General features: G+C 39.5%; 1 protein-coding gene across 5 annotated transcripts in view; it reads left to right on the plus strand.

Moving 5' to 3' along the window:
• The first annotated feature begins 329 nt into the window (after positions 1 to 329).
• Positions 330 to 25,317, plus strand: part of zc3h18 (zinc finger CCCH-type containing 18) — a 30,772-nt gene continuing 5,784 nt past the window's right edge. For 2 of the 5 annotated variants that reach the window (XM_036584693.1, XM_036584696.1), the window contains exons 1-13: positions 330 to 500; positions 1,595 to 2,509; positions 4,310 to 4,394; positions 6,595 to 6,749; positions 6,878 to 6,973; positions 7,430 to 7,587; positions 8,034 to 8,063; positions 8,254 to 8,368; positions 8,503 to 8,789; positions 22,216 to 22,401; positions 23,220 to 23,363; positions 23,673 to 23,765; positions 24,504 to 24,740. In XM_036584693.1, the coding sequence (XP_036440586.1) occupies positions 1,604 to 2,509; positions 4,310 to 4,394; positions 6,595 to 6,749; positions 6,878 to 6,973; positions 7,430 to 7,587; positions 8,034 to 8,063; positions 8,254 to 8,368; positions 8,503 to 8,789; positions 22,216 to 22,401; positions 23,220 to 23,363; positions 23,673 to 23,765; positions 24,504 to 24,740 (2,492 nt within the window). In that variant the 5' untranslated portion in view covers positions 330 to 500; positions 1,595 to 1,603. Of the gene's footprint in view, positions 904 to 1,594; positions 2,510 to 4,309; positions 4,395 to 6,594; positions 6,750 to 6,877; positions 6,974 to 7,429; positions 7,588 to 8,033; positions 8,064 to 8,253; positions 8,369 to 8,502; positions 8,790 to 22,215; positions 22,402 to 23,219; positions 23,364 to 23,672; positions 23,766 to 24,503; positions 24,741 to 25,317 lie in introns of all 5 variants that reach the window. The other 3 variants (XM_036584697.1, XM_036584694.1, XM_036584695.1) reach the window with 3 other exon arrangements.

Raw genomic sequence — 25,317 nt, forward strand, 5'->3', positions numbered from 1 at the left:
TTGCCAAGACAAGAAAAAAAACGCCTCTTCTAGCGGGCAGCAGAGGCGCTGAGTAACTGCGCTCCTGTGGCTGCGCTGGACGCAGCAGGACTGAATGGACGGGTGAGTTCGCAGCGCTGCAGCAGCGCCCCCCAGTGGTACAGCTCTCCAAGCGCTGGCCTTCACAGAGCGGTTGCGTCCAAGGTTTTTAAAAAAATATTATTTATTTCAGTAAAAACAAATAACAAAAATACATAGGCAAAATACACCTTCACAGCGCGCACACACGGAGAGTGTGTGAGTTTTGTTTAAAGTGACTGCTCAGGTTGGCCTCGTGTCGTACTTTGATGACGTTGTGGTAATGGCCGCTCTCACGGTGTCGTGCGGGGTTTATGCGTTTCTCCGGTAAAGAAAATCACAAATCGGCTCATTATTCATCGTTTAGATACCGTCACTGAGGGACAGAGACCGGGTAGCTCCCGACATCGAGACCCTGTCTCCGAGACGCTGTGGTTTGAAAGGTGACCGAATGTGTTTTAAGCGTTCTCAGGGCTTTTGGTTTGTTTTTTTGTGAGAGTGCGCTTTATTGTTGTTGGTCGAGGCGAGCCAGTGCGGATCAGAGCGCTCCGTCCCGCACAGCAGTGAGGCCAAACGGACCAGACAGTCTCGCTCTCGGTTACTTTACACGTCGTGCTTTAAGTTCACTATTGTGTTTGTGCCCGGCTGTGTGTCGATGAGCTCGGCTGTAGTAAAGTGCGGGCCGCTCTCTCTCTCGGGCCTGCTGCGCGGCCACCAGCGGAGCGACGCCTCCTCACTGGCTAACGAGCTAGCTAGCTAAGTTAAGCTAAGCTAGCCAACTAGTCGACTAGCTTGAAAATTGGTCAGTCGTCCATCTCATGAGTCGCTTGCCGTTAATCCGAGCAGGTAACCTCATTCCAAATGATTTGATACAATTAACTGTGTATTGCAAAGTGTGCATTATGTGCAGTTTCTGGATGCGGAGAGCTCGTTAGCTGGCTTCTTAGCTAGCTAGAGAGAGAGCTAACTAGCTAGCTAATGGGCTGTTCAACGGTAAAATTATTTTTGTCAGGGTCAGTATTAGCTTCGCCTAGAGTGGTGGTTTTGCAATACTTTAAAACATTTGTTAGTTTCACTTATTTAGTAGTCAAGTGAATCCGCAGAAGTCGCAGAATAAGCTTGTATTTATGTGAGAGTGCTTGCAATGACAATTTTGGCATGACTTGTTAGTCTTTCACACCTGGAATTAGTCTATAAGATTTTCTGCTTGTTTCTGTTAAAAATGTCTCCAATATAAATGTGGGCAACGTTGGAATTCAAGAAGACCTTTGTTCCCTGAATCTTGAAAGCAAATGCCTGCACTCACACTGAGTGGCATCGAGTCAGCAGAAATATATCCCCTTTAGTTTAGTTTTGTGAGGCTTCTTACTGTATAGATAGCTAACCTACATGAATTAATGGTGAAAGCTTGCTTACCCCTGATCTAGGGTCTGGCTTAAATCTGTGTCCCAAAAACAAGCCACTGTGTATTGAGGGCAACTAGTTGGCATTTATATTTTGCATGCCAAACTGATTGTGTGAATTCAAATGGTTGCAGATTGTGCTGATGGACACTCCTGAGAGCCCCACCCAGTCTCCACAGTCTCCTGAGGAGGAGGAGAAGGGCTTGTCTGACAGTGAGCTGCTCGAATCTCCAGAGTCCCCTGCCGAGGAGAACAACGCCGTCTCTGACAGTGAGTTACTGAATGATGAGGAAGGAGGAGGAGGAGACTCAGACTTTGATGATGAAGACAGGGTTGAGGTGGGCAGGAGAGCTCCGGAAGAAATATCCGATCAAGAAGACGACAAGATGGACAGGGATTCAGACAGAGAAATGTACCAACAGGAGCGTGCTGCCACTATGCTGGAAGACCGGTCACATATGAGCAGAACTCCTGAGCATGAAGAAGAGGAGATCCTGGAGACCCCCAGGTCACCAGACCCTGACTCACCAGAGCCCGAACAGGAGCAGCCCTTCACCCCTGCTGAAGAAGAGCAGGAAGATGCCAGGCGAGAGGAAGAAGAGGAGGAGGACAGAGGAGAGACAGCGGCTGGCTTACGCGTAGGTCGCCCAGAGTTGGAGGAAGAGGAAGATGATGAAGAGGAAAGAAGACGGAGGAGGGTGATGGTAGTCAGTGATCTGAAGGACGAATCATCCTCCGTGTCCAGAGAGCTGGATGAGCATGAGCTAGACTATGATGAAGAAGTACTTGAGGAACCTAACCCATCTGTTCCAGAGGAGGAGGACACAGAGAAAGGCCCTGGTACAGAGGATGGGGAAGCAGATGAGGAGGAAAAAGATGAAGAGAAAAGGAAAAAGAGTGAAAGGAACCCAGTCTTGCCACCAGACCAGAAAGACTCTCAGCCTAAAAAGCCAGAAGACCCAAGAGGCCAAGAAAGAGGCAGGAGGGATTCATTCCGTGATAAAAAGAAAGAGGAAGATGATGGCGAGATTGACGAAGGAGAAATTGACGTAAGTGTCCTTAGTTTAAATACAAAGTTTTTTATGAGTGATTTTAAACTGCTTTGGTAAGCAAACTGAGAGTGGATACCAGCTATATAACCCCAAAAATTTAAGGAGTCAAGAGAGACAAATTCTAAAATGATGACTGTCAACCTAATGCTGCATCAGGAAGGAAGACCTGTGTCTGGAGATGTTTAAAGAGATAATTTGGTGAAATTTCCCAATATCTCAACAGTAATCAGTCACCCAAGATGTGTTTAGTGTCTGCAGTTTGCACCTTTAGTTTTGCACTGGAGCTCTGAGGCTAATGTAGCTAAAAAGAAATGGAAATTTATTCCCCACCAATTAGCATTGTGCAGACTACATGGCTTAATCACCCTGTACTTGTTTATATACTTTCAGAAAAAAAGGTACCAAGCTGTGACTGGGAGCAGTAGCCCTCTTGTCACTGGGGTGGTACCCTCAAGGGTACGATTTCAGTACCTTTAGTTTTGGAACATAATTGTACCATAATCCATTGCAATTACATTTTTTTAAGTTTTGTTGACTCCACACACACACAGTTTTAAGACATTAGGTTATGAAAAGGTACAAGTAAGTACTTTTTCACTGGGAAAAACTTTAAGATAAACAGCTGGGCCATAAAGTCATTGTTGTACCTTCAAAGGTACATTTACATTAAATATACCTTGATGAACAAAAAATGTACCCACACCTTTTTTTTCTTCTCTGACAGTGTATAGTATCTGATACTGTTTGAGACATTGTTATCCTTAAAAATGGACAAAAATGCTAGCAGTATTGAGGCATTTGTTTTATATTTATGCAATGGACTTTTGTCCATTTTCATAGATAAGCCATACAGTGTCAAAAACCAGATAAGCACGTCTATTTGAGATTGCTTTAAGTGCCTGTGTTATATAAAACCACATTTGTCTCATTTTTTATATATATGTGTGTGTGTATATAAAAGTTTGGTGTTGTGTGTAATGCTTGTTGAAGTTCACATAAAAGAAACAGCTGCAAGACAGTTTTTTATTCACATTTTTTTGACGTCATGAAAAACATATGTGTGCCTATTCAGCCTACCGTGGTTCAGCGCTGCCCATTCTCGTTAGAGTTATAAGGGGTGTTTCAGCTTGGACTGCTTTTTGAATGAGGTACAGTACAAGTTAGTCAGCCAGAATGGAGGTGATATAAATGTGTCAGGTACAATAACAAAAACAACCTGTTGCGATATTCTATATTGCACAGAAATATTAAACTTTTGAAACTTTAAGCAGCTCTAAAACTGTTTGGCACATAAACCACACAAAACACATTCTAATTTGAAACTGAAAAAGCAAACTTTAGACACCAGATATGTCTTGGCTGTTAAGCTGTATTTTGGATGAGGGAAAATTGTGTTAACTAGATTTCTCATAGAACTGTTGCTTTAAACTTACTGCTGGGTGTACAGAACAATTTAAACATTAGTAGCTGCTCACTGGAAAACTTGCCACACAAAAAACAGAACACAGTCTAAGTTTACCATATCATAGTGAAACCCACTCGCTCATGATCAGGTTTGCAAGCCTGAAATCAATGGCAGAACTGCCATTTTAGTATGACTGTTGTATAATGATTTTTGTTGCGTAATCAGATTACTTTACAAATACTTTGCAAGGAAATATTTGATCAAGAATGCTCTTATTTACATCGCTTATTTAGGCCTGTTAGGTTTGTGTGGATGATTAATATGCCAAAAGTGTTAGTCATTTCCTGTAAGATGCTTTTATATTCACTACCTAATTTCATGTCCTGTTTTAGGATGATGATCTTGAGGAGGGTGAGGTAAAGGACCCCATGGACAGAAAGATCCGACCTAGACCTATTTGCAGGTTCTTTATGAAAGGTAGGTACAAGTTGCTGATAAAGAATATACTGTAAGATCATTTCAAAAGGCATCCTCCTTCTGACTATTATAATAGCTTCCTTTATTATTTCTGTTCTGGGAAGATAAGTGGCAGTACTGCTGTGAGGTGTAGATGGTCAGTTGCAATACATACATTGTGGTGGTTTGCAGCATTTCCAGAATTGCACAATAGAGGGAGCTATTGTACATGATATTTGCAGAGATTTTGAAATGTAGAGAAAACCGTGCAAGGTAGATAGAGTATGGTTGTTGTCAGATCTTTTGAACCCCATAATTGTTTCTTTTGTGTTATTGAATGTTTTTTGTGTGTATATTATTTATATACTTATTTATATACAGAGTTACTTTAGCTTTTAAATTTAGCTTGAGGTTGTTTTTATACATTTGCTAACTAACAGTGAAGACAGTAAAGATGAATAACATTCAAGAATTCACTGTTTTAATGAACTTTCCTGCTAATACAGAAGATAAAAAAAACCGCCAATGTATTTTTCCTGTCAAAATTTATAACAAAGGATGTACAAAGTAGCAGCAATGAAATATAACACAACTAAATCAGTTTTTCTTTAATCAAATAAATAAAAAAAAAAAATTAAATGTTAGATATAAACAGTGCAGTCTGTGCTTCGTGCATTCTCCTGTCTGTCTACACTTTGCAGCAACTACATTCTACAATCACAGATCTTTATTGAAACTGAGGAAAGTCAGCGTCTCTCCATGCTCCTGTGAGAGTCTTGCTCTCCTCTGAGAGCAGATATTCACCGCTGCAGAGGAGATGCGCTCTGATGGACCGGATGGGAAAGTGGCGAACGTTTGTGGAAAACCTCTCTATGAACAGTTAAATTTGAACGACTTTAGTCTGACCGCTTCATTTCAACGGTAACCCTTTGTCCAGCTACCCTGTGTGATCACAGAGAACTACCTCCTTAAACTGTTAGCGAGTGGAGCCAAATGTTCGCGGAGAACAGAAAACTGCAGTCGCTCTCCCATGTTCATCCATTGTGCTGTTGTTAACTCTGCAGTGAGCGGTAATGTCAAAACGTTCCCAATGAGCGCGAGAAAGACGCGTAATGACGTCACTAACTAATCGACTAACTAATTGCTAACGAATTTGGTCGTCGATGTAGTCGACTAAGTTGAATAATCGTTGCACGTATATATAATTTAGTTTTTTAATTTTAGGGTTGAATAAGTATTCAGCTCCCTTAGAAGTAATCAGATTAATCTGGATTACAAAAGACACTTTGATTTTAAGCACAGTACCATACTTGATTTTGATAGACTGACTCAAAATTAATTAATTAAAGTGATATTGGTCTGATGTAAGAAAATATTGTGACATAAATTACTAACTAAAAAAAAATACTGTTTGCTTAAGTATTCACCCCTTTACATTGGAGGCTCCAGGTTTACACAGTTGGCTTACAGTTGACCTCCACCTGTGAATAACTAAAAAAGTTCATCTTTTTTCCATAAAAGACCCTCTTAATTTAAGCACCATTGATCATACTGTGAATATGAAGGAAAACTGTGAAAATGAAGCAGAGAGCATTCTGAGGAAATTACAGATAAAGTTATAGACATGCACATGATAGGAAGAAACTACAAAGTATCCAAGTGTTTTGATCTCCCAGTGAGCCTTTTTGTATCAATTGTGAGGAAATGTAAGCTGCTTCGTAACACCCAGGCACTGCCTAGACCAGGCCGTTGTGCAAAATTCAGCATCAGAGCAGGGAAGGGACTTGTGTGAAGACAGAGAGGTCAGCAGTCACTTTGAAGGAGCTGCAGAGTTCAGTGGCTGAGGCTGGAGTGAAGGTGCAGTAGTACCTAGAACTACAACCTACAACTAGGCTGTATGGGAGGGTGGCTGGGAAAAAAAAGAAAAGCCCAAAGAAAAACCACATCAAAGCTTGTGTGGTTTACCACAAAACAACAAAGTGACCCAGCTGAATATGGGATAAGATTTTAGGGATTGTTTTGGCCACAATGAGGATGGTGCAGTCTGTATGTGTGTTTGCGTATATATGTATGTATGTGTGTGTGTGTGTGTGTGTGTGTATATATATATATATATATATACACACACACACACACACACACACACACACACACACACACACATGTGTGTGTATATATAAGGCACTGTGATAACTGACAATGTGTTTCTTGTCCCTGGTAGGTAATTGTACTTGGGGGATGATCTGTAGGTTCATCCATCCAGGAGTTAACGATAAAGGCAACTACTCCCTTATCTCCAAACCAGACCCCTTCTCTCCAAATGGAGCACCCCCTGGAGGTGGAGGCCCTCACCCGTTAATGCCCTCAAACCCTTGGGTATGACATAATAACCAGGCAATCACTTTATTCACAAAATGTGTGTCTGAAACAGTAACTTATTTATGAGTACATAAATTTGCGGTCCTGCATTGTGAATGTATGTGTGAACCTTCTGCTTCCCACAGGGGGGTCCTACTATAGAAGAATTGCCTCCTCCTCCCCTTCCTGTGGAGCCTCCAGTGGAGAGTGCATGGGAGAGGGGCCTTAGACACGCCAAAGAGGTATGACATTATCCTTTCCATTAAGAGTTACATGTCAGGATAAGGTCATCAGTATATGGAGAAAAACTGTTTCAGAGTTAGCAATCCAAAAGGGAACTTTAGTGACCATTTCACATTTTGTTAAGCGGTGTCACAATGACTGGGTTTTCTATGATCTCATAGATTCAAATGAGACATGGCTCATGCAGTGGTTTCAGGTTTTTCCCTTGTTCTTACTGTTTGTTCAGATAATATAAAAAAAAAATGTTATGGTGTTTATTCAAATGATGTAGGCTGTCTCCAACACTGATGATCATCGTTTTGCATAGTTGATGATATCCATAGTGCAAATAGGTATTATGTGTTTAGTACACTTTGATTGGGATATCGAGTTTAGAAATATGGATTCACTCTTTCAGGAGCAGAGATGAGTGCAAATTAAATATGGTACTAATATTACTCCATGGGTTCCCTCAGGTTTTAAAGAAAGCCACAATCCGCAAAGAGCAGGAGCCTGACTTTGAGGAAAAACGCTTTAACGTGACCATTGGTGAAGATGAATGGGAATTTGACAAAGAAAATGACTTCTTCAGGGATCGAGGCTATCGCATCACCAGGGAAATTAGAGATCCTGGGTATGAAGCCTCAGAGTTCAGTCTGCAGAACTTCACTGACCATGTCATTTGTACTCTGTATATTATGCCATCTTTCTGCCTGATTGAATGACTTGAAATAGCAGTTTTTGGCTGAAATACAATCCATAACTGCAAGGACGCTTGACTTTTATTTCTGGCTGTCAGACATGAAGATGTTTTGTATTCTTAACATGTTTAATTCCAGAAACAGAGTGGCGTCTTCTTTGTAAAGCTACATCTTCTAATATGTATCTGTGTTGATTTATGCTTTGAGTGTTCTGATGACTCAGTTTGGAAAAGAGGTACTTTAGGATAATCGCCACTTAAGGTTAAATGTTTTGTATTTGAATAGTGGGTAGTGTGATGGTAGTCTATTTGCTTACAAGTGTAGTTCTCTATTTCCCTGGCTAACTGGTTCATTTTGGTCCCACCCTTTCAACTTACAGCGAAATGGAGTTCAGAGACCCACTGTATGGGTAAGCATTATTGGCCAGTATCTCTACGCTACAGTATTGTTATTATTCCCTTTATTACCACTGCTGTACTACCATTATTATTATTACTACAATAGTATAGCTTTTCATTTTTATTCAATTGTCTCATTACACACACGTTAGCTTACGTTTTTTTTCAACTACATCTGAGTAATTGCCTTCTCCATTGCAGTGACCCCTATGCTGATCCTTATTATGACTATGAAATGGAAGCTTTCTGGAGAGGGGGCCAGTATGAGAACTTCAGAGTGCAGTACACAGAGACCCCTCTACCCTTCCACTACAGCGTGAGTTTATTCATCCAGATAAAATGCTCGATGATTTTTTTTTTTTTTCCCCCCTCAGGGTATTTGTAAACGATCAGCTTCATGCTCACTTTAAAGAGTAGGAATATTTAAATGTGTATGCGTATTTACATTAGGATCGAGAGCGTGAACGGGACCCCCGTGAGCGTCATCGCGAAAGGGAACGTGAGCGCGAGAGAGACCACCGTGAGCGAGAGCGCAGGCAGAGAGAGCGTGAGAGGGAAAGAGAACGGGAGCGAGAGAAAGAGAGACAGCGTAGGAAGGAAGAGTGGGAGCGTGACCGCCTGAAACGAGATGAAAAAGAAGGAAGACCAAGAGAACGACCACTACGAGAGCCACGTGAGAAGAAAGAGGAGAAGGAAAAGCCTCTGAAACCTCGTTCACCCACCGCTATGCCCCCCAGGTAAAAGCCTGCCTACTTTATTGCACCTGTAAAGCTATTATGCCCTAATGAGTCTCCCTTTATCGAACAAAGTATTCTCTTAAAAAGGGTTAAAACTTGAGGCCACAGTGATATCTGAATATGGCTTGGAAGCTGTTAAGTTACAGTTTGCAGAATGAACATGGACCGAGGAGAGATGTTTCTTACATCAAAGACAATAAATCGAATTAGTAGCTTCTATAATACAGAGATAGATTTTGCGCTTTGGTCCTTGATAGGCTTTCCTTAAATAAACAAGCTGCTTATAACACCACATCACTTTAATACTGTGTAAAAGAGTGCGTTGTCTGTGTATAAACACTTTTGGCTGAAATTAATATATAAATTTAAATAATTATAATTTGAATGAAATGTAACCTGTAGGCTGAGCTGAGAATAAATTTAATGATGGATGAGTTATTAGTGCTTGTAACACATCCCATCAATGTAGCACAGAGCAAGACAAGTGAAGCAGTTATTTTATATGGAATTATTGGTGACAGTTCACTGTAGGTCATGTTGGTCATGCGGCTACCAGACAATTGCATAAGGCTTTCATGTCAACTGATATAAACCTGTATACACAAAAATACCTGCTTCATGGAGTCATATCTTTCCCTCCTTTTCTCAGTTTTCACTGAAACTACCCTTCAACCTGGTAATGTGAACGTAGCCTTTGAGTGCAATTTTCAATTCAATGGTTTGGCATTACTACTGGGATTCATAACATCTTATAGACAGCAAAAAGAAACACTTAAGCATAAGAAACATGCGTAATTCTACCATTTTGTCATGGTATCGCTATAATGCTTCATAAAATCTTTGAAGTGTATATATTATACTTAGGGGCCAGGGAAAATATACAGAACTCTCTTATAAGAATATCGATATCAATATAAGTGCAATAAGGTAGATTTTTATTTAAATGCATTTTCATTCACAGCAAATAAAAATGCACCCAATTTTTGGTGTTTGCTGTAAACATATGAAACACATTCCTACATTTCTTTTGCCTTGTTGGTGTGAATAAAGGTTTCTGTAACTGGATGACAGGGTGTGATGTCCTGTACACGTACCTCATCCTTCAACAGTAATTCTATAAATGTTTTTACTGCCCTGCTAAAGAGTTATATAATTTGGTTTCATTTGAATCAAATATTGTCCTCTGACAGTTGATATACCGTGTCATTTATTGCTGCGAAGAGAAAGGAAAACACTCAGGTTTCAGTGGATTATTGTAGATGTTTGAAAGCAGGAGCTGGCATCCTCTGCGTTTAAAAGACTGTGCCAGGAATAACATGCGGAAGGTGCCTTACACTCTTCTCACTGCTGGGAAGGAACGCTTATTGCTGTAATGCCCACAAATAAATCTAAATCAACATGTTGGCACTCTGTTTGGATCTCTCTATTCTGCTTTTGGGCCAAAAGTGGAGTTTGTGAAGTTTGTATGGACTGGGGAGAATGTTCTTGAAATCTAGAATTTCTTTGCCGGTAACAGAATTCAGATTGGCAGTTGTAAGATTGAGGCTGAAGTAGGGCTGGGTGATAAAACGATAACAATAATTATCGCGATATAACTTTTCCTCGATAGAGCGATACGACATGTTCGATAAATGTTTGATATAGTAGTCCATTCTTGCGCTTCCACGTTCTAGCGAAAGCCTTGGTGGCGTTTTCTACTGCAAGGAAAGCGACACTGCTCTGCTGTCGCCAGGAGAGGGCGCACTTCCGAGTTTTTTTCTACATGATCAGAGAGGGAGGGGGCCGCGAGTAAGATGAGTCTTTAGCAACGGCTGAAACGCGAAGTTATACATTCCCTGTTTGAGTGGAGCAACTGGCGATCTGTTCTCCTGTGACCGAGTCTGAGTGACGAGGTCAGTGGTGTAACTGTACTGTCCTACAGTGAACTCACCTCTTTCCTAACATCCTAACCAGCTTTAGCAGCGTTAAATCACAATCCTCACAACTAAAGCGCTGTTACAGCGCTCGGACAGTCATATTTAAGTGTTAGTGCATTCCCAAGCAACAAAAGTGAAAGAAAGAAGTGGGCTCATTTAAATTACAGCCCTGATTTAAACGAAAGTAGACTGAGGAAGCTGTGAGGCGTTGGAGAGTGGGAGAGCAGTAGCTTTCCAGGCTAGCTGTTTTTAGCAGCTGGCTAACTTGAAGCAGCGCTCCGTCCCACAACACAGAGAATTAATGATAATGTAGATGAAACACGACACAAAAGCACCGCTTTCAGTTTAAACGTACCTAAAAGGAGGACTCTGTTTGTCTGGTGCTGATATTTTGCGGTTCGCCACTTAAACTACTACAATAGTATAGAGAAATCCAGTCGTCGCTAGCTGGTGTCTGAATACTGTGATGTCATTTGTAGCGGGGTAGCCGAGCGCTCGTCACCAGCTAAAAATAATCTGTTTTCTTTCTTAAATTATGACTATTACAAAACAGCCATGCTTTTCCAGCTGGTAAAAACAGCTCACCAGACACTTGCTTCCTCTCTCCCATGACAGATTTGTGAATTGTTCCCCTGTTTGGTGAGTGTTTGTCGTGTTCTGACCATAAAGGATAGTTTAAAACAGCAATTAACCACCTAGGAGCAAAAATCAGCCTTCAAACTTGAAAGAAATAATGATTTGACATTTATCGCGGTATGTATCCATATCAAATGATATGAATTTTGTTTATCATAATAACATTTTTGGCCATATTGCCCAGCTCTAGGCTGAAGATGACTATTTATATTATACCTTCTGTTGTATGAGGGTTTTTGTCTGCAGTTTCTCTGCACTCAAGGTTTCTACTTTTTTGCTGAAGGTGCAACCTGCTGACCTAATGATCAACGAGTAATTTTACCATCCTGATCAGTTCTTCAATTGATGTGGTCATGAAGCAGTGATTCTTTTCAGAATTCAGAGTTTAAATAAGCCAGGTTACGCTGTTATGATTTCTGAGCCCATATTTGCGAAGCTTTTTGAAGTAGGAGTGCTGATATGGGATCAGATTTGTGTTATTTACGCTGACCCTACTGACATGACCAGATCCCAGATCAGCACTCCCAGTCTGTAATGCTTTTTGAACATGATATGATGATATGTTAATTGACTGTGCTTGTGGCTTTCCATCACTTTCTGTTTTAGTAGCACATAAAAATGAAGAACACAAGCAAAATCCCTTTATCACACTGGGGAATGCCAGAACTGTCTGTCAAAGATAAGCATAAAGAGCCCTCTTTACAAGAGTAAAGTATCTGAAGTTTCTCCATCGTGAATATTTGGTGCTTAGGGACTGTTTGGCTGCAGATGGTTGGGTCAGTTTCATGCTGAATTCCACTTAATATCTTCTTGTTCTAGACCAAAACATAAATTGTCCTTTCCAGTAAGTTTAGATGTGAGAAAAGCTTCTGTTACAGTAGAACCAATGATCTGCAATCATGATTTGACCTTTCGGAATATTATGTGTTGAGTAGGACTGAGCCTGGTGACGGGCAGTTGAGTTGCTCGGTAATAGCAAAAAAAAAGTGATGATAAAAACTCATGGTTTAAAAACCTGTTATTGATTTATTTATTTTATGGAAACCATAGCAAGAAACTGTTATTCCTACATATGAACTTTTAAACATGTTTAGTCATGATATCCTACACTGAGATTACATTTATTATACTTAACATATGTGAGACTGTTGCAGAAACTAGGAATGTATATGGGTACATGAGTACTCTGTTAACAGCTTGAGATGCCAGTGTTTTTATACTGAAATCACTCCTACATTACAGAAGTGGTGAGTCAAACCGGGTAAGGGGATGTTAAAAATAGAATCTAAGCAGGGCTTAAATAATACTTTGCTACTGTAAAACACAAGTGATTGCTTTACCAAGAACGTGAGGATGCAGAGTCAGCACTGCTTTATCACTGTGTAGGCTAAATGTGAGCTATTTCCAGAAACGGTGAAAATGCATTTCTTTGTCAGACTCACATGTTGGCACATCATCCACTAAGGAAAAAAACACCTCATCTTATGATGTACCTGTTAGCTGTAGTTTAGCTCATTAGCTCAGTTGAGGCAAGTTATTCATCTTATTTATCATTCCCGTATCTATTTTTGAATAATAAAGCACTTTTAGATGTATTCCTCTGTGTGTGCCGCAAAACGTTTGACTGTTTAGCCTCTTAACACCAGAGGTAGCAATGTTAAGTTTCAGCCAAAGTTTGTGTGTTTTTTTTTGTTTTTTTTGTTTTTTTTTGTTTTTTTTTTCCCCCCCTTTTTTTGGGTCATTGTGTTCTTCCCCACAGTTGACCAAATTGTTAGAATGCACATAGAAACATGGCTGCTGTCCTGTACTGGAGCAGGCAGCTATGCCTGAACAAATAGCCACCTGTATGATACAAAGTACATTGTAGAATATCCTCAGACCACAGCATCAGGGTTCATCAGAGGAAACAACTTCAGGTCTCAGGGAAAAACACAAGCAAAGTCTCAGCTTTTGTACATTAGGCGAAACGGCACTTCTCAAATGGCCTCAGGTGAAATGGCTTCAGAGAAGAGCGCATAAGGCTAATCTAAGGGTAATCATTTAATTTTGTGTGACATTTGCAATTTATTATTACTTGCTAATATTTGTTATTTGTTACTACATTAACTGCAGTTTCGTGGCCAAATTAAAGATTATTGTATGCTACAACTTGCAATAAACTGACCTTTTATTCTCTTCTTTTATTTCACAAAGATTATGCAATATTTAAAATAACCTTTTATGGGTCAGTGTAAACCTCTCCACCCCAACACGGTTTAACTGTGTACCACTAGGATTGCATGATGGCGATAAAAATATGATTTATCACAATTTTCCAATATAAACGCACGATTAGAGGCCGGGACAATCGGGCGGATCAAATAATCTTACACATGAAGCACCAATGTGACATAAGCATATTAGTAAGAGTATAGCATTAGAAGACCTACAAGTTCTTCCCTGTGCTGAGAGCAAGTAACTTAAAAATCATTATGTTTTAAGTATTTTTACAAGATGGTAGTTCAGGAAGGAGTATTTTGAGCTGTGCTTACAAACTGCCACCTGTAAAAATGCTTAAAACATGATTGTCCTCTCATTCAGTGTTAAATGATATGTGAAGTCCTGATGGCTACAGTTAAGACAAACCTGCATCACTAAAAAGAGTTTTTTTTAGAAATTAATACATTCGAACTGCATACGTATGGAATGGCTGAGGATCACTCCAGATGTGTTTATTACTAAACAAATATAATTAAAACAGATACGTTTTAAAGGAACATATTATGATGTATTATGTGCTTTTATAAGAATATTTATGTGATTCATTGGCACTGTATATACTGTAGGCTCCTGCTCCCTCCCCGCAACCCAGAAGGATAAGCGGCTTAGAAAGTGTGTGTGTGTGTGTGTGTACTGTCTGTTGTACTCCACCTTCTTTGCTGTATGCGAGCAAATTAGAGGAAAGAACCTGACATGGTAAAAATGGAGATTCCTTGTTTGTTTTGTGACCTTCAATAGGTGGGGTAGTACGTCATTTACAGCGTCATTTATTTCATGCACCAGGAAGGGTAGTAGTATTTGATGATGCAACATGTGCTGTCATGCAGGTGTGAGGTTAGTTTCAGCTTGCAGAGGTCACGTGTTGGTATGCATTTTCCAGTTTAAACTGTGTTAAGTTTGGTGTTTTTTCTTGGCCTACTTCAGTTGATTCCATTGTTGTCACTGGCATTGCTTGCCAGTGTTTATATGCAGGAACATGCGGTTGCTGGAACTTGAAACAGTTTTTTCAGAGGATTCCCCATAAGTGTGTGTATTCTGGCCAAAAAAAGGAAGCACACCTGTTTCAGGTTCACAAGATAACTGTCCATGTCCTCCTTATAGCTACAACCTAAAATGTACTCAGGGGCTTTGTTGATACTATACTTCATGTCAACACTGCGCTGCAGTACTCTCATTTAGTGCCAGATTGCATAATTGAGTTTTGTAAACGGAGCCAAGCAATACTGAGTCATGAAGAAAAAACTGTTTTGAAACTGTGCATGATCACGTTAAAGCAAATTCTGTCTTTTTGTGTCTGGCGTTCTGTGTGTCTCTTGAAACCCTGGACTTTATCTGTATATTGTTTGGTAGTCTACTTCCTTTACCAAGTTTCATCATCACTGTATGACGTCAAAGTGCTTTCAGGGCGGAGAACATGACTACTTTTATGCTCACACAAGTAATTCACATAAAGGGAGGTGACATTCCTTGCTTTTTTTCCAAAAAGGGGAGGAACGCTTGATTATTTGGACTTGTTTTGACTTTATTGTTTAAGCTTAGAAAATGTAAAGAACTGTACTGGTGCCTGAATGTAACCGCTGCACCATTTTAAGGTAGAACAGAAAATTTGTCTCATGTGCCCTATACGCTTGTGCCACTGACCATCAGACACTGCAGGAGTTTGGAAAATATAAGTCATTCACAGTATCATTACCAGGTGGTCCACGGCTTGTTGCACACACAAACACCGAGAACATTATCTGATGAAGCTAACAGAGTCAGGCGGCTCCTTTTAGTCAGTATAAGAGAAAACAGAAGTGCTCTGGTGTCCATGTTAGGCTAAGTTCCCCCCAAAAGACAGGCCATTCCTCGCTATCCACTGCAAAGTGGACTGTTTCAGATGCAATGGACTAGACAGCGGCAGGTGATTGAGGATTTGCTGCATTTTCATTTTCATTTGAAACATGACTGAAACCTCCCTGGCTTAGCTGTTCAGCCAAAAGGGATTAAGTTAGCATTACCTCCACTTTTTGTGGCATACTGATATGACGAAACTCATACTTGAGAAAGTATGTCAACTGGGACACCAGATGAATCGTTATATCGCCCACTGCTAATTATCATTGTAAATACATAGATTTTTTGGTGTTTTGGGATGTCATTATTGTTCACAAATTGGAAAATGAGTAACTGGCAAATGTAAGTTCAAATGGTCCACACCTAGTTCACTGTAAAAGAAATTTGAGGGGATGTTTTAGAAGTCATATGTTTATGAATTTCAGAAATGAAGCTGGATAAAGCAGTCATAATTAACTAATTTTATGACTGTTTATAGAAATTTCTATTATTTGTCAGTGTCAGCAAATCTAATCTAACATTAATCTAACAATTATTTATGCTCTCTGAAAACAAATCAGTCAAGATTGGCAAAACATAGTTCATGAAATTAATATACTTTTTTTCCGCCACTGAGGTCTGCATGAGCATTAAGACAACTTCCACAATGCAGTACTCCTGACTTCTACTTAGACTTTCCCAGGTAACACCCAAGCATACCAAAGAAACAAGCTTACCTCTGAGCATGCAGTGTGACTAACAGATAATGAAGAAGAGCAGCGTGACTTTGTTTTGCAGTCCCTGATAATTGTGTACTATTCACAAAAGAGTACTGACCGTCTGCGCTATGTGAAAGTTACATAAAAGCGAGGGATGCCGCCTGACATTATTTTCCAAGGCACATCTAGCATTACAGTGGTTTACAGCCAATTCACACCTAAACTGCCCATATAATACATCGCAAAACAGTTATTACAATGTCAGGGTATGCAATCAGTGTTTCAGTCTGGAGGATTGTGTGAGTTAAAGCACCTGTCCACTCATTTCTATGATTTCCTTCTATTATGCATAGTTTCTGTGATGTTTTTACTTTTTAAACTGGTTTTGGAAATGACTTTTTCTGCTTTCTTCTATTCGATTTGAGATGGGACTAAATTTGGCATAGGTGACATCAAATCTGCCTAAATATCAGTCAGAGAGATCTGTGTGCATTTTCCTCACAAAGTCCTAGTCCTAACCCAAACTCCCAGCAAGTAGGTTATTTAAGCTTTTTAAATCAAACGTTTATTACCAAGGTGTTTGTAACTTAGCTAGACAGTGCTACCTGCTTACGTTAACAATCTGTTTGCAGGATGCTACTATAAACAATAAACCTGTTAATTAATAAATAAACAGTGAAAAAAAATCCCCTGCATTTTATTAACAGAACTAAGTTTTGCAGTTAATTACAGTATGATCAGAAGAATTTCCTAGGAATATTCTTGTATTTCATCAGTAAGTTTTCAACAGTTTAACATAATGAACACTTCGGCTTAGTATTCTGTGCAATTTTTTTGTGTCTACTGCAACAGGGCAAAATTAAATCATACCAGCATTCAAATACTGATCAGAAACTCCTTAGTGACATACCATCATGGAAAGTGACAATTCAGTGAAATGCTGTTTTTCTTTTAAGGCTATCATGGTAATAGGCAATATATCACTTCATCTGACATACCGGTTGAAATTCTTTTTAAGGTATTAGTTTTGTCATTACGGTTATACCAGTATGTAAGTAAATGCAGATAACGTGATGTACAAACATCACAAAACATGCCAGTTCCTTCACCTCTCATGCAGTGAGTTGCAGCTTGGGGTAAGTTAGTTCAGTTTATTGTCAGAGTAGCAGCCATCAGATTGTAATAAATTAAAGGGGGAAAAGAGTGGAAAGAAAAGCCAGTCTCTTGAGGTTGGCTGTTAGCTATTAGTCTAGTGTGTAGACTAGCCAACTTTGTATGTGTACCGTCTGTGTCCCTCCTCAGCCAGCCAGCTGCTTCAGGCGATGCCATGGTCTTGGCGTACAAGCCAAGAGGCTCCACAGCTTCTTAGCCAAATTTGATAGTGTGAACAACTTGTATTTACATTCCAGTAACATCTAACGGTCGTAGATTAAAGCTTGAGTGTAAGAAACGCATGTATGAGACAAATGACTCTCGGATGTAAAAGCGTTTTTGCCAGCCGTTGTGGGCTTTACATACACTTGCCTTTATCTTGTTAATGTTAGAAAGCAATATTGACATCTGTATATATTTTTAATATGTTTTACTTTTTTGCCCCCAAAAATATTTCAGATTTACTTCAGTTATTAAGTATGGTTCTTATTATAAGAGAAGGGACATCCACAATAATACATCATTAGTCTACAAAAAAGGTAGGGTTTGCTTGAGTGTTCAGAATGGGTTTTATTTGAAAAAAATACATACATACACAATACTGTGATATAAACCGAAACAATCAGTAATCTTTACCGTGATATGCTTTTTTGCCCTCACTGCCCACTACTAGGCTGTAACGTGATAGTTTTGTTTGCGTTTGCAGTTTAAGTATATTATATTACGAAGTGCCTGAATGCCAGTATGTTGTGAAGATGCGTTGTTAATTCTTGCAACCCTAAGGTAATTTTGCATGTTTGTTTTGGTATTTTGATCAGTTACAATTAAAGTATTTACATGAGACAGTTGCACGTCGTATTATTTTCAAGAGACCCTGGGCTACTTGGATATGTCGTTATTTGACATGTCAGTGCTACCAGAATTTTGATATCTTTATGAATTTGGCCATTTTTGATCAAAGTTTACTTTGCACCTGCTAATTTGTTTTTATTTTTGCCTATACACACTTTGAAGATAGTTGTCAGTTTGTGAGCTAAAATCAGTAATTTTGATTATGGTTTATAATGTTTGTCATTGAGTATAAATAAATGATTAGCATTAGGTGGCCATGTTGTTGTTTTTTTTATTGACTGTCATCTTGGATACATGCTGAGTGCTAAAACTTTGATATCCATCAAGGCAGGCATTGAAATGTTTTTTTCAGGGCAGGTACTTTTTGTTCAGGATAAGTACAGAATACTTTATTTATAAATAATTATTATTCACATTGACAGACATTTGCCATTAGTTGTAATAATTACTGTCTACTGTATATAATACCTGAATTCAATTGAACTTGAAAGATGAAACTGAATTAGTTATTTTAAGTTAATAAACTATTGCTAGAATGAATATAATGCACTAATTTGACTGAACAGATACAGATCAGAGCTCTGCAGCTCTCCCCCACACGGTATCAATGTCATGTCTGTATGTTTGTATGTTTGATGGTTTTTGAGCTATGTAACCCAAAAACAGATGTAATATCAGAGTATCGAGTGGTTTTGGATGTTTTTGTAGCCAGGTAACTCGGTGATACTCCACACCTTGATGTTCTCACTCTGACTGGACAGGGCAGGGTCTGCTGATCGCTGTGGGATGTGTATGATGTCTGTAAGAAAACTATTCCAAAGATAAGAAGGCTATGCATGTTGCCTGCAGACTGCTTAGCTCTGATTAGCTCTAGTGTTAGTTCTAGGTCATTATCTCATCTGATAAAGCAAGCTCAGTTATTCATCTGACACAAAAATGTACCGGCCCATTTTTCTACAAGTTTTGGGCAGTGGCTGACATTTATGGCTCTTATCTGTCTTCCATCTTTCCACCTCTCTGTTTCCATCTCTGTGTTCCATACACTCTCTGTGAACATGCTAAGCAAGCTAATTATGGTCTTCTGATGAGGATGGATAAGGATAGATTTTGATGTGTAAAATCTGTGAACTCTAAGTATGACAAATTGTTTAGTCTTTTCATCTTTGCTAAAGTGTGTTTTCCAGACTGGGTTTATGCTAAGCTAGTAATTGGTCATGACCTTAATCAGCGCTTTAATCTTGGTGCTAGTGGAATGGTTTGCCACTTTTCTGGTGCATTTGTTTTATACTTTTAAATTGAACATTTTTGTTTAATATTGCCATCCCTGACTGGGTCTAATTAATTTCTGTCTCAGTATATATGCAGGTATGTGGGGCTTCGAGAGAAAGTTAAAACTCTGCTGCGAACGGTTAGCTCTCAGTGTTTCAAACTTGAACTTTGAATTAATGATAAGTTAATTTAAGAATCTTGGAGGTCTGTTTATACTAGATGCCTCCCAACACTTTCCAATCTTTCTTATTATGCAGCATCTCCAATGTAGCACTGAGCTGTTCCTGAAATTCTTTACAACGTAGGGAGCTCTTACAATAAAATCTTAATCAAATTTTTGATATACGTTCAGAGAAAACAGAGTATTTTTTTTGCAATTCTCAGAGAGAAAATGGAAAGTAGTGATGCACTGATATGGAATGTCTGGTGTCTGGGAAATGCACACTTATTTTGGCAAAGACAGATTAGTAAATTATTATTTGTTTGGTTGTTATCTTTAGCTTTAATTGTATTATTGGACTACTGATGATAATTTTTTCCATTTTTATTAATCCCACTCCTCATGAAGCACAACTTTTTGTTGGATTTGAGTGATGAGGTCAGTGCACCCTATTGTGTTTATGCAGTTTGCACTAGTTTTGGGTCAAATGTGTTTATGTCCTTCATTAAATGTTTATTCCACTTCTTCCTTGACCTAATCACACCCCCTCCAAGCACCATCACCTGCACAAAAGAGGAAATTACATTTCTGAAGGGATCACTTTTCTAAATATAGCATGCCTGTTTGTTCTATTTTTAGCACCAGTGCTCTGCCAGCTTTTAGGTTGGTCATCTTTGCGTCACCCAAGAGGAATTTCTCTGACACGTGACTGCTTTCACAGGAATTGCCTTTTTGCATGGCGGCTCTAGTTCCACAGCGTTTTGTGTTGCTCTTTGTGTTTCCACTCTAACATTACCTGCTAGATTAAAGAACAACTTCTCTCATGCTATTGTTCTGCACTTCACCTTTCTGAAATGCTTTTGTCAAAGAACAGTATGTTGGGAGTTGAGGGGAATATAGAACTAATGCACTGAAAAGAAAACAAAAAAAAATAGGCCACCAGTTCATGCAAACTGTGTGAGGTTATTTTTTGCCTCCATCAAAAGGAAGAATGCTCTTGGCTTATATAAGGGAAAGTCCTAAAATTTCCTTTCTTCATCCGTCTTTTAAAATTGCTTTCCTCTAAATGGCCATGAACTATTGCTGTTTTGCGCGTGTGTGTGTGTGTGTGTGTGTGTGTGTGTGTGTGTGTGTGTGTGTGTGTGTATGTGTGTGTCCGTCCCCACCTCTCTATTTTTGGCAAGTGATGTCAGCCAGATCAGCCAAGAGCATGGTTACCAGCACTATCATGTTTTTGTTTCCTCTCACATACTGTCATTGTTAACTAACTTATCAGGAAAACGATGTAATTGTTAGTCCGATTATCAAACCAGGAAGATTATGGCTGTTAAAAAATCCTGTCTGTACCAAACATTCCCGTTGACATTTCCCCTCCTGAAACTAGCTTTTTTATGTTAGGTGAGTGAGGTGAGCGAGTGAGATGATTTCTTTAGTTGAGTGTCTTCACATCATATAAGCTTTTCAGTGGTTCACTCAGTTTCAGTCAAATCAGTTTTCTTTGTGGTCATTTTTTGATCATTACATAGTTTTGTTTTTGTTTTGTTTTTTTTTTTGAAAAATTGAATTAAGCATGAGCCCTCTGGCACCCCCTGCAACCCAGAGGGATAACCAGTTTAGAAGAGGGGTGTGTGTGTGTATGTGTGTGTGTGTAAGTAAGCGTGACCCTTCTGACAAAAGTATGGTACTAGTAGGGATCAGAGCGTTAGTGGTATAAAAGTAAATACTGGTATGATGTTCTCTTCTGATATAAATTTTGCTGTATTGTCATAAACGCTAAAACAGTGAACCACAAACAGTGCTGCCTCCAAGACAAATTAAACAAGAGCATGAAAACCTTTTTTAAACTCCACAGAAGGATGTTTTAAACAAAATTGCACCGCTGCATGCTACTTGCAGTCGCTCTTATGTTAATTAGTATACTGTTTATATGGCTGCGGCTGGCAGCAGTCAGCAGAACATTCCATCAAGAGTTCAGTTTTCTCAAATGCTGTCAATCACGGCGGTGGAATAAACCAGATGTTGATCATTTTGGGAACTGTGTTAAATAAGCAATCGACACTGCTAAACTCTACTCTGATAATCCTCCATTTTTGTCTGCTACACTGTCACCGTGGCAACGTTTTCATGGGGCATGTCACCGTCTGTTGTGTACTGCTATGAAATATGGAACATTTATAAATGCTGCTTTAGGTAGAACTACAAGCTGACCACAAGCATGTTTATTGTATCTGCTTTGAGCAGGTTTTTCTTCGGCATTTCCGAATTACTTCTCATGCTGGAGAGAGATTCTGCGAATAAGAATTAAGAAGGACAAGTTATTTTAACAATAATACACATCGAAAACCTGTACCAATAATTTTGTTATACATTTTCCATTACGGTGATCTCGGAATTTACAGTTGCATTGTTTCATAGGGAATGTCAAAATAAGTGTGCACATATAAACATGTGGTTGAAATATGTTAAAGAAAATATAGGAAGCAGATAACATGATTATGAAAGGCACAAGTAACTGAGCTATGAGTTTTATTGTAACAGTTGCACTTGTGTTGCTTTACTTGTAGTGCAGGGCAGGTACCTGTGTAGTATACTGAGGGAAATGTAACACCAGAGGTTTAAAATGACCCTGTACCCTTTCTGTTCTTCAGGGGGCCAATGGAGCCTCCACCCAAGAAGGAGATGGTTCCCATGGTAAAACGGCCAGATGAGTGGAAGGACCCGTGGCGTAGGTCTAAGTCCCCTAGGCGACGGCCTGGGCTCATGGGGTCCCCGCCCCGTGGACGCAGGCGGCACAGACCCTCCGGATCGTCTGTGTCACTCTCCAACTCTTCTCGGTAAGAACACTGCAGTGGAATAACATATGGTCAGGAACTAGAGTTGTCCAGTCAGCATTACAGCAACAAATTAATTATCTTTGGAAAGTTTAAATGTCCTATTATAATATAAAACTATCTTCAGAATCTGTGTGTTAAGACATGCAGTTGTATGGACCACAATAAATACGATATGTTGACACTTTATTATTAGTGGGACAAAAGTGTCATGTGTAACATTCTCCTTTCAGGGAAAGGGGAATGTTGTAGTAGGAATTAGCAATATGGTGATATTGTTATCATTGTAAGTTGCATCATAGTACATTGCACTATGCTTCTCTGAGTATATTGTGAAAATTGGCAACACTTTAAGAACAAAGAATAATTGCATGTTTACAAATAGAGCATAATTAGTCCTATTTAACTCGATTTACTGCAGTGCAGTATGTGAAATGTTGAATGCAAATATATTTGTAATTTTTGATAGTATTTTTTAGACCTGGCACTGCTCGTTCCTTTTTTGGTCTGTTCCAGCTTATTAAGCCTTAGAAAAACTACATATGTATTGACTATACATATGTTTTGACCTATGGTGATATATTCTTGCTATATTACCCAAGTCTACTTTGTAGTAGCTCTTTCTTCTCTGCAGCTACGCTGTACAGTACAGTGTCTTGTAAAGTATGTGCCTCCAATGTTCTCAATGCATGTCAATATTATTTATTGTAATTGTTGAAAATGAAAGGTTTTATTAGTTAAGATGCCTGTTCACTGCGAATTGTAGTATGAATACTAAGTTAGCATGAAAATGAAGCATTAACCAGTTGGTCTCTCCTCAGGTCTTCGTCACGGTCTTCTTCATACACAGGTTCTGGTTCCTCACGCTCAAGATCAAGGTCCCATTCCCGCTCACGCTCATCATCCCTCAGCTCTTACTCCTCCCACTCCTCCCAGCGCAGCTCTTTCAGTGGCAGCCGATCCAGGCAAGATACACACACGCATGGTGGCATGCATCATATGTGGAAGTAGCAGACATCACCATAGAATAATAATGCACAAACTGTCAGATGTATGCTAATATCATTCTCTTAACCAGGAAGATGTACTGAAAATGATCTTTCCATCACTGCGAAATTCCAAATTAATTGTAGCTAACTTTCCTCCAAAGTAAGGTTTACATTGCCTTGAATAGACAGTTCAGCCAGTTTCTGAGTGTTCTCTTTTAAGCATTTTAGTCAAACCTTAGTGTGATTGCCTGTTCATGTATTTGTTGATTTGCTTATCTTTTTTAGATCCAGATCCTACTCATCCTCTCCCTCCCCAACACCCTCAGCACAGAGGAATGCCAACAAGAATAAGGCAGAGCAGCCTGGGTCAGTGAAAGGGTAGATACCAAACACGTATTCACAAACACTCTCATTCATGCAGTCGTTTACTTAGCAGCTTGTGCCATGACAAAGGTGTAAATAACCTTTGCCAAGTAGTTTACTCATGGTGCTTGCTTGCATTGCTGTATTTTTGTTTTGACCTTAAAAGAACAGTTGGCCTTTACCCTTTGACCATGGTTAATGGCCCTGAATGTTGAAATAATTTGGCACCATGAACTGCTACTTCAATCAAAATTCATAGCAATTCTATTTGACAAGATGCAAATTTAAGCAGTGCCTGCTATAAAAAACATAAAATAAAAAAGTAAATGTTCTAATTGGCACCACATCAGATGACTTACATCCATTTAGCCCCATTAGTTAATTTTTCATGTCCATTGCAAAGTTTAGTGGTCTCCTAAGGCCTAGTTCTCAGTAGTAAGTGTATAGAACAATGTACTTAGACTTTGTCCACCAATAAAACGCAAATATAACCAGTAATCACTATTCTGTAATCTATACCGAAGCCTAAAATAATGTTGCTGATGCCACTGAGAAACCTGAAAACTGTAAAAAGCTCCTCTCAAAAACCAATTAAAGCTCAAAGTTTGATCTGTGGGAAATCTCAAATGTCAGTTAACTGATTCTTGTCACTTTGCTGCTAGAGTAACTGTGCTTGCTGAGTGCAGGCATATGTTACATGTGTATTCGTGTACTGCATGCAAACAGAAAGATAAGTGTGTTCTCCTCCTCAAGCCACCTGTTGAAGCCTGGTGCGCTGCCACCTCCTCGCAGGGAAAAAGGCCCCCCCAAGAAGATCCCCAGTCCCTCACTGCCAGGCCAGCTGGGCAAGCCTCCAAAAACCTTTACAGAGGGGAGCAAACCTCCCAACCCTCGTGAGGGAGGCAGACCACCACCACCTCGTGAACTGGGAAAACCCACCAACATGCGGGAAGGCCGTAGGAAAGAGCGCCATCCACAAAATCCTCGCAGGTACTATGTCTGTGCTTGTAAGAGAGAGAAAAATACCTTATATAATCTCTCTGCCATATGCCGCAAACCCTCACTTTTCTCAATCATTTCTACGTGTAAAGTCTTCCCTCTCTACTGGTGGGTGTATTAATGTGTCTGGTCATGTGTTAGGTTGTGTGTGTTTCTGGGTCAATTTGCATGAATTCAGTGGTTGGTCAGATAGAACAGAGCTCTGTCTGTGTGTGTCTGTGTGAGAGAGATGGAATACCCTGTGTGGGCGTTCTGATGGACTCTGGGGGAAAATCTCAGGTCTCTCCTGGCTTTCCATAGGTCTGGCATAGAAGAACATTTGTTGGCTTTTTATTGACAATGTAACTGTCATAGAACCTTTTGACCTTTAAATTTTGCTGAGGGAACATACTGTATTAGCATGTCGATTTTCCTGCCTTCTTGGAAAATACTGTTAATGATTCTGAACTCTGTCCCCTATCGAACTACATTCTGATTCTCCTGATGGGGAAACATTGCGAAAATGCTTGATTTAACAACACAGCCTTAAATAGTTGCTTTGGTTTCATCAGGTGATGCTGAATGGAGA

This window comes from Colossoma macropomum, unplaced genomic scaffold (assembly GCF_904425465.1).
Source record: "Colossoma macropomum unplaced genomic scaffold, Colossoma_macropomum, whole genome shotgun sequence".
In the NCBI taxonomy this organism is placed as follows: domain Eukaryota; kingdom Metazoa; phylum Chordata; class Actinopteri; order Characiformes; family Serrasalmidae; genus Colossoma; species Colossoma macropomum.